The 20,893-nt window shown below is 39.2% G+C and overlaps 1 protein-coding gene across 1 annotated transcript; it reads right to left on the bottom strand.

Moving 5' to 3' along the window:
- Positions 1–5,102: 5,102 nt before the first annotated feature.
- Positions 5,103–15,279, bottom strand: ogg1 (8-oxoguanine DNA glycosylase). Its single transcript, XM_056246744.1, has 8 exons — positions 15,256–15,279; positions 13,944–14,099; positions 13,176–13,534; positions 8,338–8,517; positions 5,850–6,028; positions 5,577–5,724; positions 5,358–5,407; positions 5,103–5,267 (listed from the first exon to the last, which is right to left on the bottom strand). The coding sequence occupies exons 2-8, from the start codon at positions 14,051–14,053 to the stop codon at positions 5,103–5,105; spliced, it is 1,191 nt and encodes a 396-aa protein (XP_056102719.1). The 5' UTR covers positions 14,054–14,099; positions 15,256–15,279.
- Positions 15,280–20,893: the final 5,614 nt, after the last annotated feature.

Genomic DNA, 20,893 nt, shown 5'->3' with positions numbered 1-20,893 from the left:
ACAGGCTGTTAAGTTGTCTGAAGTCAATGCAGAATCTAAAGGTGGCATCCTTTTTGGGGACTAAAACAATGGGGCTACACCACGCACTTAGGGATGGTTTAATCACACCCATGGAGAGCATAATGTTGTCTAGTTCATCCTTAACCCCCTGGGGTCTGCAGTTGCGCCAGCGATACCAGCTCGCTTTTTTTCTTATCAGTGCAAAAGAGACTCAAAATACTCTGTTGATTTTGATCTTACATATAAGTGTTGTACATCATTCGATCCTGTTAAGTGTCTATTTTTTGTGTGTATACTCACAATAAAAACAAAGTGTTGTGCTTTTCGCCAAATAAAGAAAAATAAACATTTGCGAGTTCTGCCTTCAGATGCGAGTTCTGCCTTCTCTCTGTCAGTGAAGTCTATTCTGAAACGCGTTCGAAAATGAACTAACTCAGCGAATACTCAGTCACACAGGCAAGATATGTCTTTAAAAAGCTTGAATTCTCTTCTTTTAAATGAAGTAATTTATGTAAAAAACAAATATTCTCTGTTTATGTAATCTGTATGAAAAGAGAGAGATGTCAGTCGTTCTCAGTTCAGCTCATTATCTGCTAATGATCTGAGGCAATCCATGCAAACCTGTGAACGCCCACATCAACTCGATAAAACACATCAAGTTTAATCAGCTTAATGTACTCTACGTCATCTTGCTACGCTGTGAGGAATATATAATCGTAATAATAATAATCCTGGGAAATTTACCTCAGAAGTGCCGGTTTAGTTTAGGGGGGGTGCTTGCACACGCAAGTTATCTCGCTCGCTTTCCCTCTCTGCCGTGCGCGCGCTACGTGGTTTGGAGCACAATCTCTGTCTCGCGTGCACGCTCACTCTAGATTATGGGAGATTTTAACTAATTTGCGGCATAACTAGTCGATCACGAGTGGCTCAACAGGTAGATATATAGATAAACTCATCTTCCAGGCATTTGACCGAGCAGGTTGACACTTCACCGTGAGAAATCAGGGGTGTGGCGTGTGAGCGTGTGAAACCAATCAAATGCGTGTGTCTCACGGCCAATGCGTGAGAGTTGGCAGCTCTGTTTGTGTAAGAAAGCTTTATGCGGGGAGGCGTTAACCACCCATTAATATTGATGGGTTTGACACCTGAGAAAGACAAAGACCCTCCCCTAATGGCCCTATTAGGTGATGATGTTATGAGGAGCCTTGCACAAAGAATGAGGAGAGACTTAAAAAAGAATGGCTTTTAGATTGTTTGGATTTATTTACAATACAGCATAATCCAAAGATACACAACAAATGACAAAAAAGCACATTAGTAAACACACTGATCTAAAGACAGAGACTTGGTCAGTCACACACCTTTGTGCCATTCCTAAAACATAGTAGGCTACATGCCTGTTATCTCCAAGGTGTTTGATTTTTCACTTTACCATGTTCATGTACAGAGAATCATGTGAATGTTTAAGTCAGCAGGACTCATCAGTGGCATCTGGTCCCTTTAAAAATATTTTTTTAGAAAAAAAAAATGCTGATATCAAGAGAAACTATAGGGCTGCACGATTTTGGGAATACATTTTAGATTTTTCTGGTTAAAATAAGGAAATTTACTAAATACATACACTATATATATATGAACACCAAATTTGTTGTGCCTTGTATGCATATATGTGGGGAGCTATATAAAATATTAACAATAGCCTAGATAGCAGGCAGCCTATAAATCGTTAAAAAGGAACACTTCCGTAACACCGCACTAGAGAAAAATATATGGATTATCATGTTACTTCAAACGTTTCCATACGTTACGACGTTATGAAATGAGATTGAAGTAAAAACATGAAGCCTAATGTTTGGTGCGTTTATCTTTTCAAACCCACACCACGAGTGACTCAAACTCACAGCGCGTGCAGAGGACATTTACTGAAGCGATCAAGCCACTCCAAACTATGAAACATTATTCTTACCATATTATACATATCTACGTGTGAGCAGATATCCACAAACACAGTATTTAACAGTAAACACAGGTCTAAACATTATAATATTCACCATGAATAAACACTCATACGAGCCTACTGTTATATCGTGCTGTGTTTAATTATCGAACATAAAAACATTCTCGTGTGGTACATGTAGGCCTATATACATTTAGCATTAGGCTTCATGTTTTTACAATCACATTTCATAACGTACATTTTAGTCTGGCACCAGTTTAACTAGTAGCTACAATGTAAAGTTTATGCAACAATAACATGCTACTATTAGTGTCTTACCTTAACCCTCTGGGGTCTAAGGGTTTTTGGGGTCCTTCAGATGTTTTGACATGCCCTGACATTTATGCTTTTTTCAGTTGCTTATAAACAAATTACTGGCAAAGGTGTAATTACACTCTATTTAGCACAAACAGGGCTACCATAATATGTGAGCAACATGTATGTACATGTTTGTATTTTTGAGAGAATATTGTTTATGCATGGTTATTGAAAAAACTAAAACTTAAAGTTTCTGAAATAAGGCCACAAAACACATACTAAATATGTGTCCACAAGACTTTTGACTAATGGATGTTGTCGCCTTGAGTTTTTTCTTCAAAATGATCTGAAAATCATCCTTTCTAATCATTCACATAAAACAATACATTCGTTTATATGACACTTTTTGTTTGGAAAGGCAATATGCGCAGAGGCGTGACTTGCTGTGATTCACACCTGAGAAGACAATGGGCCCGCATAATGAGCGCATAATGGGGCTGCATACTAATGAGCCTTTCATTCAGGTGTGTCACTGAGCCACAAGAATGCAAGGACAATATATATATATATATATATATATATATATATATATATATATATATATATATATATATATATATACAATACAAAATTGGTTCACAGTTCCAATTTTTTTCTTCTTCAAATTGTGCTTGCAAATTGTATAATATCCAAGGTAAACATTTCTAGTAATTGTGCAGTTAATTCTCATACTGTATTTACAGAAAGTTTTGGAATATATCCCAAATGTGTCACTAATAAAACACAATACAAATATTAAGAGAAGGCTTATATTGACCTTTTAAGATTTTGTTTACATCTACCTTGTACCTATAACTTTTAAGTAGGGTTTAATCCTTAGTCGGAAGAGACTAATATTCCTTGGCCTTTTCTCATACCACAATGAGAACAGAGGAGAAAAAAAAACTATGATAAACCGGATTAGTTTTGTTGGTTGATAACTTTGTTGTGTATTCCAGGGCTAATTGAAGATGTCAATACTCCAAGGAGGCTTCATTTGCCTCAACATATGCTTTCATTTGGTGATGTTCTGAAGGCCCCAGATATAGACTATGTTTACATGGACAGCAGTATTGACCTTATTCTGAAAAAGACAATATTCTGATTAAGGTGTTTATTTGAGTTTCTTTTAGAATATTGGGTAACACTTTATAATAAGGTTCCATTAGTTAACATTAGTTAATGCATTAGTTAACATGAACTAACCATGAACAACACCTCTGTTCATCATTAGTTAATATATGTTAACGTTAACTCACACATATACTAATGCATCAATTCACATTAACAGCACGGTTAGTTAACATTATGCATTAGTTAACATGAACTAACCATGAACAATGCCTGTAAATAGCTTTACTGTTTTGTAAGGTTAACTTACTGTACATATTTACATTAGTTTATGTAGCAGTTGACACACACTAAGTATGAACATTTCTAACTCACCATGTTACCCTAAATGTAAAAATACTGTTGTGTACCTTATCAACACTCTTTCATATAAGGTATTGATTTGTTGGTAAACATAATTCTACAGCGGAAAACAAATGTTAGTAACACATCAGTTAATGTTGAAATAGTGTACACTTTACAATAAGGTTTATAAATTCCATTAATAAATACTTTATTAATGGTAAGTCGTGTCAATAAAGAGTCTACAAATGTTAGTAACACATCAGTTAATGTTGAATAGTCTACACTTTACAATAAGGTTCATAAATTCCATTAATAAATGCTATATTAATGTAAAGTCATGTCAATAAAGAGTCTGTTAGTAACACATCAGTTAATGTTGAATAGTGTACACTTTACAATAAGGTTTATAAATTCCATTAATAAATGCTTTATTAATGGTAATTAATGTTAATAAAGAGACTACAAATGTTAGTAACACATCAGTTAATGTTGAAATAGTGTACACTAAATCCATTAATACTTATTTGAATGCAAGTAATGATAGTAAAGTGCGTATAAACATGAACAACATATTTTTCCGCTGTAGAATTATGTTTACCAACAAATCAATACATTTTATTTACACCATAAATTATAAATCAATAATTTATGGTGTCTAGATCATAACTGTAAATGCACATTTCAGCCAGTAAAGTTTTGATGCAATTTTCTTTTATTATTATTATTTTATTATTGCCTCTCTGTATAATGCCTATTGCCTATAATAATGAAGAGTTTATAAGTGCAGCTCTGCTTTATGTATCCGCTATACCTACTGGCAAAGAGTGAATTTGCATATTTGAATTTGATGTCCTGAGAGCCTTTATGGGATAAGAGTGAAGGAGAGACAGGAAACGACAAAGGAGAAGACTTGGGCACATGATCAAGAAAGGACCATGCCGGTAATTGAACTTGGTAATGCTATTGAGAGACATATTGGAGCTCTGCCCATGAGGCTATTGCTTCTACAAAATGGAAAAATTCAGGCAAATTCAGAATTGTATTATTTTTTAAAACTGAGAAAAAAACAATAGTTATCAAAATGTATATTTTATCTGTTTCTTAAGAAAAGTGAAAAAAGATTGATTTTGACTTTGTTTCCTATGTTTCAGTTTTACAACAAACAACAAAACCTTCAGAGTGTTTACCTGCACATTTATTATACACCGTGGAAAATATTGTTCCTTCCTAGAAATTACCAATCAAATTGAGCTGTTTGTAATTCTGGTTATATATATATATATATATATATATAGGAGATTATATTCAAAAGATGCATCCTATCCCCACTTTAAAAAAAAAAAAAACACACAGGCTCTCTGAGTTGATAATTGATAAATGTTATCATTTGATCTTATGACCTCTGATGCTTATTGCCTTTTTCTCTTTTCTGTTCTTCTTTATATCCCTCATATCCTCTCTTTTTCATCTTGTTCTTCAGCTCAGTTTTCTCATCTTTCATTACAGGAACCTCTTCTCTCAGCTTCTGAAACTTCTTTAGATCAGCACAAAAAAGTACCTGAGAAACAAAAAGACACAATAAAGAGGTCATCAATGTGGAAAAAATATAAATATTATTATCCAATGAAGGTTGTACAGTATTACTCACAGACTGTGCCCAGCCAGCATAGGGACCCCAGACTTTTCTAAAGAAGTCACCTAGAAAAATAGGATCAAAGATATACCTCATTTACTTTACATTTAAAGTAGATTTTTACTTTTTTTTTTTAAGAAAACGTGAGTAGAGTTTGTCAGTTCAAAACTCACAGGCACAAATTGCTAGACTGTTGTGTGTGGTTGCCAGGCAGAGTATATTATGGATACTAACCAATCTCTTTGTAGACTCTATCAGTCAAGGTCTTCTGGCTGTTACCGGCAGCAAAATTGTAGTCACGTTTGGCGATCTGCCACACATGTGTGTCCACAGGAAGAGCCTCAAACTTGTCCAGTGACATCAGACATACACAGTCAGCCACCTGATCCCAAGCAAACATATATTTCAGATGTAACACCGATGTTTACAGATATGACAAATCTATGCGTTTTACAGCTAGAACGATCAGGACAGTTAGGCTGAAATAAAATAAAAGCCCTCATGTACTTTGAGACCAACTCCAGGAAGAGTTCTCAGTGCATCTCTGGCCTGCAGGTAGGGGGCGCTTCGGAGTGACTGGAGCCAGTCAGGGCCATGAGAGTTCACAATGATTTGTGAGCTCTGCTGCAGGAAACGAGCACGGTAGCCGAAACCCAAGTCTCGCAAACGCATCTCCACACTAGGGTCTGCCACATATATACAAACAAAGATTCAAATATTAAGCATTATCCTTTTCAGTGCTTGTTTAATTTTGCATTGTGGTGTGTCAATGATTTTGGATTTTAAACACATTTACTCTTAGTCTGTCTGGAATATAAGATTGTGATGGTCAATATTGGCATTCAGCAGCCAAATATTTTTGCATAAGAATGCTAAACTATATAAATAACTGTTGTCATGGGCAACCCATTTCTTACATACCGTATATGTGCTATTTTCACATCTCTCATATAAGTCTATGATCTTTCTTCTCATGAAATAGAATTATTTAAAGGGATAGTTCATCCAAGTTCTTGATCAGATTTAATGTAGCTCTTTATTCATATATAAACATTCAATCAACACACAGAGCACATCAAATATGGTAAAAGGATACTCAACGGTACATGCTCGACGCGAGAGAACAAACCTCATTGGTTTTTGCGGAAGCTCAAATGTGCTTGCATCACACATGAGAATAAACCTCATGTGCATCAAGCAAGCACGTTTGAGTTTCTATTTATCATATTTGATATGCTCTATGTACAGTATGTGTGTTGATCAATGTTTTATATTGAGAACAAAAACCTAAATCATATAAAGCTATCAAACTTGGTTTAAACTGCCCAATTCATATGGATTACGTTTTCTTGCATTTTATTCACTTTTTGAAGTTTTGGGTGAATGTACTTTTAATGAAGGGACAGAAATTTCCTTAACAAAAGCCTTAAGGATTTGGAACGACAAGAGTGTGAATTTGTATGTGAACTAACCATTAAACTCAAATCAACATTTCATGTCTATTCTTTTAATTATTTGGTATGTACCAGGGTCAGAAATTAACAAGATATTGTGGCAAAAATGTCACTAACTAAAATTACTGCAGATATTTAAAATGCAGGCCCCCATGTGCTTTTTTTTTTCTTTTGTCTTTTAACTAAAATTTAAAATATTTCATTATATCCTATTGTAGGCTCAAAGACAATTTGAAATAAAAAAAATTGAAACAAACCGGTTTGCTAGTTTCCGGTTATATAGTTATATAGGAGATAGTACACACCCGCTGCATTTGGACTTTGAATGGATGCCCCTGGGACGATGTCTAAGGGCAATTAAATGTTCTACAAATTGCTATAAATTTACTTTCGTGCCTGAAGCAATACGGCTATGTAATACATTTTGGTGATTTTTTTATTATTATTATTATTTTATTTATTTATTTTATGTATTTGAATGTATGTGCTAAGTGTTTTATGTGAGGCACCATGTAAGCTCAAACTAATTGCCCCACGAGGATTAATAAAGCTCTAAACTAAAAAAATAAATAAAAATAAAAATATATGCATTATTAATGAGCAGTTGTTGCCTAGTTTCCGAAAGTGTTCGCAAGATTTTACAGTCTGTATATTTTCAGAGACAGAAGAGGAAATATTCTGACATTATCGTGTACATCGTATTAAAAATACGGTGTTAAAAGTTGCTTTAATTCAGCTAAGCTTGTCTGAGAAAGCAATGGCTGGTAAACTATGTAACCGCATTTCACCAATTCTCCTCAGATGGATGTCTGAAGTAGATCACAGATCAGCTTGAATGAGATTAAAGGGTTCTCTTTAAATGAAACAAATACATGCTTTTTAAACACTGCAATACTTCATGTGTGAGACCTGACAAACACAACTACCCTTCATGTTTTTATTATATTGATATTTGAAATATAATTTGTTTAAATGAAAAGTGTCACTATATGTTAACATGCAAATGCATATTTTATTGTATAGCTATATGTAAAAAGTATCAGTCGCCATGGATGAGTTCGGTTGAAATTAATTAAATGTTTAATAGGTTAAATAAGCTCAATTAAGGACTAAATTCCATTTTGTCAGCTGCTTCATTCTGTTCTGTGTGATTTAGTCAGAGTAAACAGCTAAGTACAATTTATTTGTAAATTGAATCCATATAAGACACTTCAATAGTTGTATGGTAGAATTTGGTGGTAGCTCAAAAGGTATGAATTAGTAGTCCATTAGCTCCTTTCACTGCAAATATCTGTATTTGATGTCTAAGAGGCGAGTGGTGTTATGTAGATATGAAATAAATACAAACATGAAGAAAGCACCCCAACAACTTAAAACAGTGATTATAAAAAACTACTTCATACAGAAAACTAACTTCGAGACCAGTGAAACATTTTTAAGAGTGTTTTCATGGCAAAAAATAAATTACAAAAATACAACTATCATATAAATACAATAAAACCAAGCAAACAAACAAGTCATATTATACAATTTTTTTTTACCTGTAAGTTCTTGCAGAGGGGGAAAATCATGATAGGCCACATCATCAATCTTGCAGAGGAGAGTCCCGAGTGTCTGACACAGTCTGTCAACCATGCCCTGAATCCGTGAGATGTGATTATTAGAGCTACAGATGAATGAGAAAAGACACTCCCTGGGATCTTGACGTAACAAACGCACTCCTGAGATATTCAAAAAGACAGACACATCCACACACACATTAAAAGGGATTTTTTTTTTATTAAGAACCACTGCTCAAAAGATAGCACTCAGTAGATTTTAGTTTATGTTGCACTAGCTAATATGTCAGTCACCGTGGATCTATAGACACAAAGTTTGTTTCGTGAAAAAAGTGAGTAGTGTTTGGCTGGTCATGTGATTTCAACATGTCTGGCCTATGAAGCAACCTGCTTCCTGCCGGATCCCGGCCGTATCCAGATCTGACGAAGGAGCTTCGCCTGGACCCGATGACAATGCAGTGCTGAAGTGTCAACTATCCTCTCCCTATGGAGGATCCCTTTCCCACTCTACAGATAAAGCGTTGTTGAAAATCCGGTTCGCGTACCCCGAAGTGATAAAATAAAACAAAATTCTTTATCAAATATATAGGCAAGACAAGTAGTTTGTTTAGGCATGGTTTGTAGGGAAATTACAAACCTGCGCACATATATTCAAACGAATATAACTATAGAATCAATTCTTAAAGGGTTAGTTCACCCAAAAATGAAAATTAAGTCATTAATTACTCACCCCCATGCTGTACCAACCCCGTAAGACCTTCGTTCATCTTCGGAACACAAATGAAGATATTTTTGATTAAATCTGAGAGGTGGATCACTGCTACATAGGCTGCCTAAGGGAATGAAACTTGACGGCCCAGAAAGTCATTAAAGAAAATGTTTAAATATTCCATGTGCCTACAGTGGCTCAACTATAAGTTTATCAAGCGACGAGAATACTTTTTGTGCGAAAAAAAACATAAATAACGACTTTATTCGACTATTCCATTACTTCCTTGTGGGCCTGAGACGAGAGTTCAAGAGATTTCCACGACGCATGCGCGAGAACTGAACAAGAAGATTTCCACGACGCATGCGCGAGAACTGAACAAGAAGTAGTAGAAGAAGAACGTCCTCTTCTCAGTTCTCGCGCATGCGTTCTGGAAATCTCTTCAACTCTCGTCTCAAGGCCCACAAGGAAGTAATGGAATAGTCGAATAAAGTCGTTATTTATGGGGGTTTTTCACACAAAAAGTATTCTCGTCGCTTGATAAACTTATAGTTGAGCCACTGTAGGCACATGGAATATTTAAACATTTTCTTTAATGACTTTCTGGGCCGTCAAGTTTCATTCCCTTAGGCAGCCTATGTAGCAGTGATCCACCTCTCAGATTTAATCAAAAATATCTTCATTTGTGTTCCGAAGATGAACGAAGGTCTTACGGGGTTGGTACAGCATGGGGGTGAGTAATTAATGACTTAATTTTCATTTTTGGGTGAACTAACCCTTTAATGCGCATGTGAACGCCATCCGGTCACAGGTTCGCGTTTAAAGTCTGTTTAGAGAGAACGCCATCGTCTTAGTGGCCCCTAATTTGATAACAAATGATCATTTTGCTGGAAGAGAATCAATCAAAACTAACTTTAGCTGGAAATAGCATTATTCAAAAATCGCTATAAAGCCAAAACAATCTCTTTTACCGTTTATCTCTGTAAAGCTGCTTTGAAACAATCTACATTGTTAAAAGCGCTATATAAATGAAGATGACTTGACTTGACTTCCTGTAAAATAAATCAGCTTTTATTAGGCTACTTAAACTATCGGTCAAAAGTTTTCGATTTTTTTTGTTTCTGAAATAAATCTCTTATGCTGACAAAGGCTCCATTTATTTGATCAAATACAGTAAAAACAGTAATATTGTGAAATATTACAATTTAAGATAACCATTTTTAATTTGAATATATTGTAAAATGCGATTGTTTTTCCTGTGCTGATTTTTCAGCAGCCATTTTTACGTGATCCTTTAGAAATCATTCTAATATACTTATTTAGTGCTCAAGAAACATTTCTTAATATTATCAAATGTTAAAAATAGTTGTTAGAATAGTTACAGACATGTTAATAGATACAAATATGATGTGTGTAAATCTTCTTTAAACCGAAAAATTACACATGAGTGCACCTTGAAAGGAGAAGAAAATACTGTGATTGTTACCCTCAAGTTGTTTGAAAACATACAATAACCAATGGGTTTCAAAGTGTCTGGCAATGCACCATAAATGCATCATAAAAGTATAAAACTAGTCCATGAATTATTTTTACATCTTCTTAAATGTACACTATGTAACTTTTTCCCCTCTAACGGTTAAAAAACAAAACTGCATGCATTTTGTTTGTGCTTCGGCTCTGCGTGACTGTGCAGATGAATTTGGTTATCCAAATTGCTCATAAAACATTCACTACTTGCCTTAAAGAGATAGTTTACCCAAAAATGAAAATTCTGTCATTATTTACTCACCCTCATGTCGTTCCAAACCCGTAAGACTTTCATTCATCTTCGGAGAGCTAGCAACTTCCACTTTGACGCTTCAAAAAGTGTATAAAGAGATCGTAAAACTAATGCATATGAATTAAGCGGTTTAGTCCAAATTTTCTGAAGAGACTCGACTGCTTTATAAAATGCACAGATTGAATTTAGGATTTTATTCACATATAAACATTCATCAACTCACACATCAGTTGTGGTAAACAGAAGCTCAAGCATATTCGCTTCACGTGCGAGAACCAATGAGGTTCATTCTCATGTGTTACGCAGCACGTTTGAGCTTCTGCAAGAACCAATGAGGTTACTTTGTTCTCACACGTCAACCAGGTTCGGTTGAGCTTTTGTTTATGTTCGCTGATCAAAGTTTAAATGTGAATAAAAGCCTAAATTAAATCTGTTCATTATATAAAGAGGGACTCTTCAGAAAATGTGCACTAAACCGCTCAATTCATATGGATTAGTTTTACAATCTCTTTATGAACTTTTGGGGGGCAAATTTACTTTGCACACACTCCAAAGGATGAGGACTCAGGCTCGATTTGATTAGGTAAAACTGACACCATTGTTACTGTTCGTATCACTCGTTATTAGGGGTGTGCGATATATATCATCTGCGATAATATCGTAATTGTTGTTTTAACAATGTGCAATCTGACATTATCAAGTACATCCCTCACACACACAGAGAGTGGACGCATAATCTACGTGATGTAGTCTATTAGATTAGACTAGTTCGGGTGCGCATTTTGAGTGCACGCTTTCACTGCGTAATTTAGTCTAATTTATATAATTTAATATAGTTAATAAATATCACACGAAGAGTGCAGTTTTTCTCCAGATATCAGCATGATAACAAATGTGATATTGATTTTATACAAGTTTAATAAACAAGAAGTTAATATTAAGTGACTTACATTTTAGTATTTATTCATCTTTGTTACCCAAAAATACATACAGCTGTTCATTGTTTGTTCATGTTAGTTCACTGTGCATTAACTAATACAACTTTTGATTTTAAGAATGTATTAGTTAATGTAGAAATTAACATTAACAAAGATTAATAAATGCTGTAGAAGTGCAGTTCATTATTAGTTCATGTTAACTAAAGTAGTTAACTAATGTTAACTAATGAACCTTATTGTAAAGCGTTACAGTTGAATCAATTACTAAGATGGATTAAGTCAAATGCTTCCTGAATTATCAGCCGTTTGAATGAATCGGTTGAATCATGACTCACTCATTAACGGTGACTTGCTGCCACATAGGCTAGTACTGACGGTTTTAATTTCACATTTAAAGTATCTTTTCATGTTTTAAATCATTTCAAATATAAATTATGTTTAAAACATCAAAACATTATTTATGCATTTGTAGCTGCAGGTTATTCATTCGTCACCTCTGAGCTGCATTAAACATTCAGTGTGAATGCATCTAAATGCCGCTTCAGATGCAGCTTGTTTCTCCTCTCCATTGCCCAAGATGGATTTAGTTGATATACTCATTTAATTTGATTGGTAACAGCCCTATTGTGTCTTATTATTATAATTAAATTTGATACAATTTATGAAATTGACACAAAAGATGATGCATGCATATAATTAGATTTGGATTAAATGGATTTTAAAAAGGAAAAAATGCCCATAAAAGGTAAATACTAGGAATTCACCGAAATTTCGGCCGCTGAAAATTATCGGCCGAAAATGGCATTTTCGCTTTTTGGCCAAAAGAGAAAGAAGGCTGAAAATATGGCGCCCTGCCCCTCCTCTTCATTGTTCAGCGATAAGGTTGCACTCTCGTGCAGCATGTTTTGTAACTTTGCAAGCGGCTCCGCTTCCAAAGATGCACAGCTTCGAAGCAACTGCTCAGTATTTCGATCCGTGTGTGCGATGAGCTCTCTTCTGTCGCTCACGGCCCAAACGTTCCAATCATGCACTCACGATCACCATAAAAGCAAAGTCCACTCAAATAACGTGCCGAAATGAAATTTCTCTGGACTTGTTTCTGGTATAGACGGTATAGCCGTTCACTGATCCACCCCCAGCTCTGCTCACAGGACTATATAGAACTCACATGCTGATGATAGGTGTAGTTCATATGGGGGGTGGAGTCGGACATGCGTTTGCAGGGGGGCCCCGCAGATTTGCGCTACGTCACTGATTCTTTCAATATATGGAAAAGAGCATCACGGAAATTCAGCATAACTGCATTTGTGTTGAAGCTGAAATCATATGAGATGAGAAAATTATGACAGAATTTTCATTTTTGGGTGAACTATTCCGTTAATTAGATATGTACCTGTGAAGACGTTTGCTGTATGCTTAAAGTGTGGATCTGCGGTGCTCCAGTTCCTGTAGAGATCCCCTAATTTAACATCTAACTGGAAATAGTCCCTCAGAAGTTCCTCCTCTTTGTTGTCAGGTTCTGACAAAACTGTGCACATTCCCACTTCTTCCTGCTTTATGTCAATCATTCTTTTTGACCTCGTCCCCAATAACTGCTCCTCCTCTTCCACTTTTTGTTTCTGTCTGTTTTCTGTTCCTGGATTTTTTTGATGATTGTAAACATAGTACCATAACGTATCCTCTGTTTGAGTAAGCGTCCACACTTTTCCCCGCATTACTCCCGTCCAGTGACCATCTTCAGTCTCACGCCATCTAAAAAGATAGACAATCATGAACAATTGAACATAGACATTCATACGCTTAAAGAAACATTATCTGCTGCTTACTGTATTTTTAAATACAGCCCATATTTACATATCACCTACTCTCAGTATTTAGCAGCTTGGTGGGAGTGTTGTTAATTATTTCACATGTGTCTTGGTAGGCCAGTCAAAACACAATTTACACAGACATCTTAAAGGTACAGTATAAAAACAGCATGCTTAGGGTGAGAGACGGTGTGAAATAAAAAAATAAGATTGGCTTGGGTATGAGAAACAATGACTAACATTATAAATGGACTGCAGGGAGTAAATAAAATGCTACAAAAGCATGGAATGGGACCCTTTTAAAATAAATGTTTCTTTTGAAGAGAGCAATGAAACAGTAGAATATAGTTTACCTGAAGGTCTGACCACAGCCCAGAGTGAGATCCAGCCGAAGCTCTGACTGTGGACATGTGAGTGACCGCCATGCCTTACAACCCACAGAGAGCAAAGCATGCTGGGACATTATGTAGCTTTGATCCTTACACCATCAGGACATATCAAGTCAGCTACTGTGATAACAAAATAGAAATAATAATAACAATAATTCAAGGAAAGAATAAAATAAACTGAAACAAACTAAAACATGCTATGAAAATACACATATGGTTTGCACAGAAGAAAAGTTTAAATAAATTATGTCTGTAGCGCACAAAGAGACACCCTATACTTAATATATCTTGTGCATGCTGTATTCTATACGACAGAAATAACAGACAGTTATTTTTCCAAAAATAAGTAAACTTCACTCAGTACAACATTTTTGCAGTCTATTGGGCAGAAAATGTTGCCAGCTTATCACTGTGTTCTATGGACAAGGGGCGCTCAAGCTGCATTCAGATCTCACTTTGTTTGTTTTTCCCTCACTTCTTATTGTTACATTATTGTTAGAATGTATACAATAAATTGCCTAAATTATGAATTCCAAGGATTGGTATCTGAGATACAAATCGAAACCCGTCCTAGTAAGCTCTTGTAAACGATGTGATTGGTTTATCCTGATCAGCCCTGAAAAGATAAATAGACTCACAACGCCATTTTGATGTTTCAGCATCGGCAGAGCAGATTTAAAGTTTAGCCTCCAATGTCAACAACAACAAAACTTAACGCTGGGTTGGGAAGGAGGCAAGACAGCGTTTTTCAGACGTGTTTTTTTCAGTAGGCTACGCCGAATAAACATTTTGTTCACTTAATGAACTGACAGCCCATCGGCTAATCTTCAACATTGTATTTATCTTCTTTTTCCGATTGAATTTTATGACAGAATGAACACCCTTCGGAGCATACCTTCTTCTTCTTCTTCTTCTTCTTCTTCTTCTTCTCTAGGATTAATGGCGGGTCGCAACCAGCTTTGTTGAGGTGCATACCACCACCTACTGTACCGGAGTGTGTAATTTCAAGGTTTTAGTACTTGGTATTTAATAAAAAAAAAAAAAAAAAAACTATATGATATGATCTAATCGTGTATATTTAAGATATTTACATACAGCTTTGCAGCACTCCCTTGTTTCTTCACTCATCCCTAAAATCCCTTCTAAATTCCATCCCCGTCCTAATTCATATTGTCACGTAAGATGTTCCTCTCAGCATCATATTTGCTACACTTCATGATGACATGCTCGACATTTTCAGGCACATTACAAACCTCACATTTATCAGACAGACAACCTTCTTCTTCTCCTTCTTCCTTGGTGTTTTATGGCTTTTGGCATCCAAAAAGTTGCATTACTGCCACCTGTAGTCTTTTAACTTGTCACTTCATATAATAATTATATTCGTCTTTCCAGTCAAGTCCTCCTTAAAAAATTTATATTAAAAATATTACAAATATTTCCTCCCTTGATCACTATTCCCGCATTCTAATATAGGCTACTTTTTACATTATACTGCCCTACACCAATTTCTTGTAAATTATATTTCAACTCCTGTCTTTCTTGTGTAAATTTCCTGCATGACATAAAAATGTGCCTAACTGTTTCCTCCTCTTGATATTCATCGCATTGACCAGTGGTGGGATGTTTTCTTAATATACAAAGAGTTCCATTTAACTTACAATGCCCAATCCTGAGTCCATGCATTACATCTTTGTTATTTCCTTCTATTTGTTGCTTTTATAATGCCTATTATTCTGAATCATGTATAGATGTCTTCCTTTTCTTTCATGATCTCATTGATGTTGCCATATTTCCATTACCTTTTTCCATATAGTCTAATGCTTTTTCCACATGCTCTTTCTTTGTTGCCTCTTTTGCCAATTTATCAGCTTTCTCATTATGCTCACATGCGCTGGTATCCACACATATTACTTTTTCTTCATACCCTTGACTTTTCCAGACTTAATCCTCATAAGAGCTGATAAAGAGTCACTATAGAATGTTGACATCCCTGGACTGTTTAATCAATTCTAATGCAATTATAGCACATAATTCAACTGTACAAGCATCTTGTTACAAGACAGAAGGGACTGAAACAAGGATGCAAGTGAAAGTATGTTTATTGAACAATCAGGTGAAAGTTCGGCAGTGCTGGTGATGGGTAGATGATGAGAAGAGATCCAGATGATCTACTTTGGATAATCACAGTTCGAATACTTGCAGTTGATGAATAGAAGACAAACTGGGATTCAAGGAGACTCAGGAGTTTAGGATCAATGAAGACTCGGAGAAACCCCAACGGAGACTGGATTGCAGATATTGGAGTCCAAGAGGTAAGCACAGCGTTAGCGTCTTGATGCAAACGATACCGGACAAAGAATGAGAGCGAGAGTGAGGTTTAAATGCAGGAGGTGATTGCAGTACTGATGATGTGCAGGTGTGTGATGAGCAGGTGTGTAATCAGTACTCAGGAGAGGGAGTGCGCTGTGATTGTGTGAGGGTGGAGCCTGGCGTGATTGTGACATTACCCCCCCCCTTCACGGCCCGCTCCTGAGGGCCGTGGACCCCGACGTCGTGGTGGCCGGCCTCTGCCCCGGGGGGCGGGTTTCTCCGGATGAGTGGTATGGAACTGATCGAGCAGGTTAGGATCAAGTATATCGTCTCTGGGTACCCAAGAGCGTTCTTCAGGGCCGTATCCCTCCCAGTCCACGAGATACTCCAGTAGACCACCACGGCGCCGGGAGTCTAAGATGTCGTGAACCTGGTAAGTGGCACCCTCTTCTAGGATGAGCGGAGGAGGGGGTTCTGCTGCTGCGCCAGGCTCTGTGGAAACAGAAACAGAGGGATGATAAGGCTTCAGCAAGGAGACGTGGAAGGTAGAATGAATCTTGTATTGTGGTGGTAATTGAAGTTGGTAAGAGACAGGGTTGATCTGCTTCACGATGTTGAAGGGGCCAATGAACCTGGGACTCAGCTTTCGGCAAGGTAAACGTAGCTTGATGTCTCTGGTGGACAGCCAGACCTTCTGACCTGGCTGATACGTTGGAGTGTCGGAGCGGCGAAGGTCGGCTGTCATTCTATGTCTGCGCAGTGCCCGTTGTAGCTGGTGGTGAGCAGAGCCCCAGACCCTCTCGCTCTCTCGGAACCAGTAGTCAACGGCAGGGACATCCGATGGTTCCCCAGACCAGGGGAATAGTGGGGGTTGGTAACCGAGCACGCACTGGAAGGCAGTGAGTCCAGTGGTAGGTTGCCGAAGGGAGTTCTGTGCGTACTCGGCCCAACCCAGGAACTGGTTCCAAGAGTCCTGGTGGCCGTGACAAAAGGTACGGAGGAAACGTCCAATCTCCTGTATCTTTCGTTCCGTCTGCCCGTTCGACTGCGGATGGTAACCAGAGGAGAGGCTGACCGTCACACCTAGGAGCGAGAAGAATGCCTTCCATACCTTGGAGATGAATTGTGGTCCTCTATCTGACACAATGTCCTCGGGAATTCCATAAGCTCTGAAGATATGGTTGAACATAAGCTCGGCAGTTTGCATGGCGGTGGGAAGACCCTTCAGCGGAATCAGACGACATGACTTGGAAAATCTGTCGATGATTACTAGAATGCAGGTACAGTTATCAGAGGTAGGTAAGTCAGTTATGAAATCAACTCCTAGGTGTGACCAGGGTCTACTGGGAACGAGCAGAGGATGCAGCTTACCGGAGGGAAGATGACGTGGACTCTTGGAGATAGCGCATTCCTTGCAACCTCTCACGTACCTTCTGACGTCCGCTGCCATGTTAGGCCACCAGAAGCGTTCTCTTAGCAGCGAGAGGGTCTCATTGACCCCTGGGTGGCCAGTGCCCAGCGATGTGTGGGAAGTGTGGATGAGAGGAGTGCGCCGAGTCCGGGTGATGTAGAGTGAGCCTGGTGGGCAACCCGGCGGAGTGTTGGTGGAGACATTGGAGGAGGGTAGGGTTTCCTCAGACCAGGTGATGGGGTTCACAAAAAGGTTCTCAGGTAGAACATGCTCTGGATCTTCTGTCCTCTCTTCAGGACTATGGAGACGGGATAAAGCGTCCGCTTTAAGATTCTTGGGACCAGGGAGGTAGGAAATGGTGAATCGGAAACGGGTAAAGAACAAAGCCCATCTTGCCTGTCGTGGGTTTAATCTTTTAGCGTCTCTGAGGTACTGTAGATTTTTGTGATCAGTCAATACCACGAATGGATGTTGTGCCCCCTCCAACCAGTGTCTCCACTCCTCCAGAGCCAACTTGACGGCTAACAGCTCCCTATTGCCGATGTCGTAGTTGACCTCCGCCGGGTTGAGTTTGCGGGAGAAGAAGGCGCATGGATGAAGTCTACCTGGGTTCCCCTGTTGCTGGGAAAGGACCGCTCCCACTCCCGTGGTCGAAGCGTCGACCTCCACAACGAAAGGTTTCTCAGGATCGGGATGAACTAGGAGGGGAGCGGTGGTGAAAGACTTCTTGAGGGATTCGAAGGCTTGAGTGGCAGCAGGTGTCCAGGACAGAGATTTGGGCTTGTGTCGAAGGAGGTGAGTAAGTGGACTGGCAATGATGCTGTAGTTCAGGATGAAGCGACGGTAGAAATTGGAGAATCCGAGGAAACGTTGGAGTTCCTTAATAGTTGTGGGTATGGGCCAGTTGCGGATGGCATCCACCTTCCCTTCGTCCATCCGGATGCCACTGCTATCGATGTGATAGCCAAGGAACTGCACAGAGGATTGGTGAAAAGAGCACTTTTCTGCTTTCAGGAACAACTGGAAATCCCTCAGGCGTTTCAGGACCTCCGCAACGTGGTGACGATGTTCGGTCATACTCCGGGAGTAAATCAGGATATCATCTATATAGACCAAGACAAACTTGTGGAGGAACTCCCGGAGTACCTCATGTATGAAATCCTGGAATACGGAGGGGGCGTTGGCCAAACCATATGGCATAACGAGGTACTCGTAGTGGCCTGTAGGGGTCACGAAGGCCGTCTTCCATTCGTCCCCCTCACGTATCCGGATGAGGTTGTAGGCGCTGCGGAGGTCCAACTTGGAAAAAACAGTGGCACCTCGGAGATGTTCCAGTGCAGCGGGGACGAGAGGAAGGGGGTAGCGAAACTTGACAGTGATCCGGTTGAGTGCGCGGTAATCTATACAGGGGCGCAAGCCTCCGTCCTTCTTAGCCACAAAAAAGAAGCTGGAAGCAGCAGGGGAAGTAGACGGACGGATGTAACCTTGATCCAGAGCCTCTTTGATGTATTCCACCATGGCCTTCTCCTCCGGGAGTGACAGGGGATAAATCTTCCCACGGGGCACTGACTCACCCTGAAGCAGATCGATAGCACAATCCCATGGTCGGTGAGGAGGCAGCTTGGAGGCTCGCTGGGGACAGAAAACATCACTGAAATGTGCATAACAAGGAGGAATGTCCACCGAAAGCTTCTCCACTGGACTTTCAATGGAAGTAGAGTAAAGAGGAAGCTCTTTGGCCTGAGGAGTGGCCGGCACTGGAAGTGCAGAGAAACAGTTGGGAAAACAGCAGTCCCCCCACTTCAGTATTTCACCAGTCTTCCAGGAGATGATGGGATTGTGCTGCTCCAACCATGGGCGCCCTAAAATTACATCAGCAGTGGAATCCTCCAAAACCAGCAAATGTTGTTGTTCTATGTGTAGGGCTCCTACTTGAAGCTGTATGGGACCAGCACAGAGACGTACCTGCTTACGGCTGAGGGGTCTGCCAGTTATCGAGTGAATTTGGTAGATGGACGGCGTGGCGGTTGACTTGAGCTTGAGCTGACGGCAGAGGGCTCCAGAGATGAAGTTGCCTGCTGACCCTGAGTCGAGAAGGGCGATGACTGGAATAGTAACATCAGCAGCAGTTAAATTCACAATAGTTGAGAGTGGTTTCAAGTTTTCAAACGTAGGAATTATAGCACTCACCATGGGACGAGGAGGACGAATGGGACATTTAGAAATAAAGTGCTCAGAGGAACCACAATATAAACACAGACTCTGGGTCAGCCGTCTATTACGTTCAGCACGAGTCAAACGTGCGCCATCTAACTGCATGGGTTCGTAGGTGGATTCTGGAGGGCTGATGGACTCAGTTCGACGAAGAGATGGAAGAGTGAATGGCAGGTCCAGATGTTCCTCGAGACATGACTGCATACGAGTGGCGAAGCGGATGGAAAGTTGGATAAAGCGCTCTAGCCCGATGGAATCCTCGTAGGCAGCGAGATGCAATCGCACGCGAGGATTCAGACATTGACGATACGTGGTGAGCAGGGCTTGTTCATTCCATCCGCTAGCGGCAGCTAGTGTACGAAATTGCAGGGCGTATTCATTCACAGATTGGGAACCTTGTTTTAACTGATACAGTTGTTCTCCAATCGATGAGTCCCAGCTAGGCTTCCCAAAAACTTCTCTGAAATGAGAAAAAAAACTGGAGAGAGATTGAATTATTGAACTCTTCTGGGACCAGAGTGATTCAGCCCAGCGTAGTGCTTTGCCATTCAACTGTGAAATTACAAACGCAACTTTAGCAAGGTCATTAGGATACAAGTGTGGTTGCATCTCCAAGACCAGTGAGCATTGTAGGATGAACCCACTGCAATCCTCCGCCGATCCTGAGAAGGGCGCTGGTCGGGCCATGGGACTGACTAGCACAGGTGGAGAAGTAGTGATGACAGCGTTGGCGGAAGTGGACGCTGTGGGCGGCGCTAGTGGAACGGACGGTAGAGACTGTCGGACATCGTCAACAAGGTTCTGGAAGGGATCCGTGGTGCTCATGCTGAGTTTCTTCTTTGTGGTCCGGTATTCTGTTACAAGACAGAAGGGACTGAAACAAGGATGCAAGTGAAAGTATGTTTATTGAACAATCAGGTGAAAGTTCGGCAGTGCTGGTGATGGGTAGATGATGAGAAGAGATCCAGATGATCTA

Source organism: Rhinichthys klamathensis, unplaced genomic scaffold (genome assembly GCF_029890125.1).
Source record: "Rhinichthys klamathensis goyatoka isolate OS25496 unplaced genomic scaffold, OSU_Roscu_1.1 h1tg000040l_1, whole genome shotgun sequence".
Classification (NCBI taxonomy): domain Eukaryota; kingdom Metazoa; phylum Chordata; class Actinopteri; order Cypriniformes; family Leuciscidae; genus Rhinichthys; species Rhinichthys klamathensis.
The sequence above is the reverse complement of the archived record's forward strand: the minus strand, read 5'-3'. Positions and strand labels throughout refer to the sequence as shown.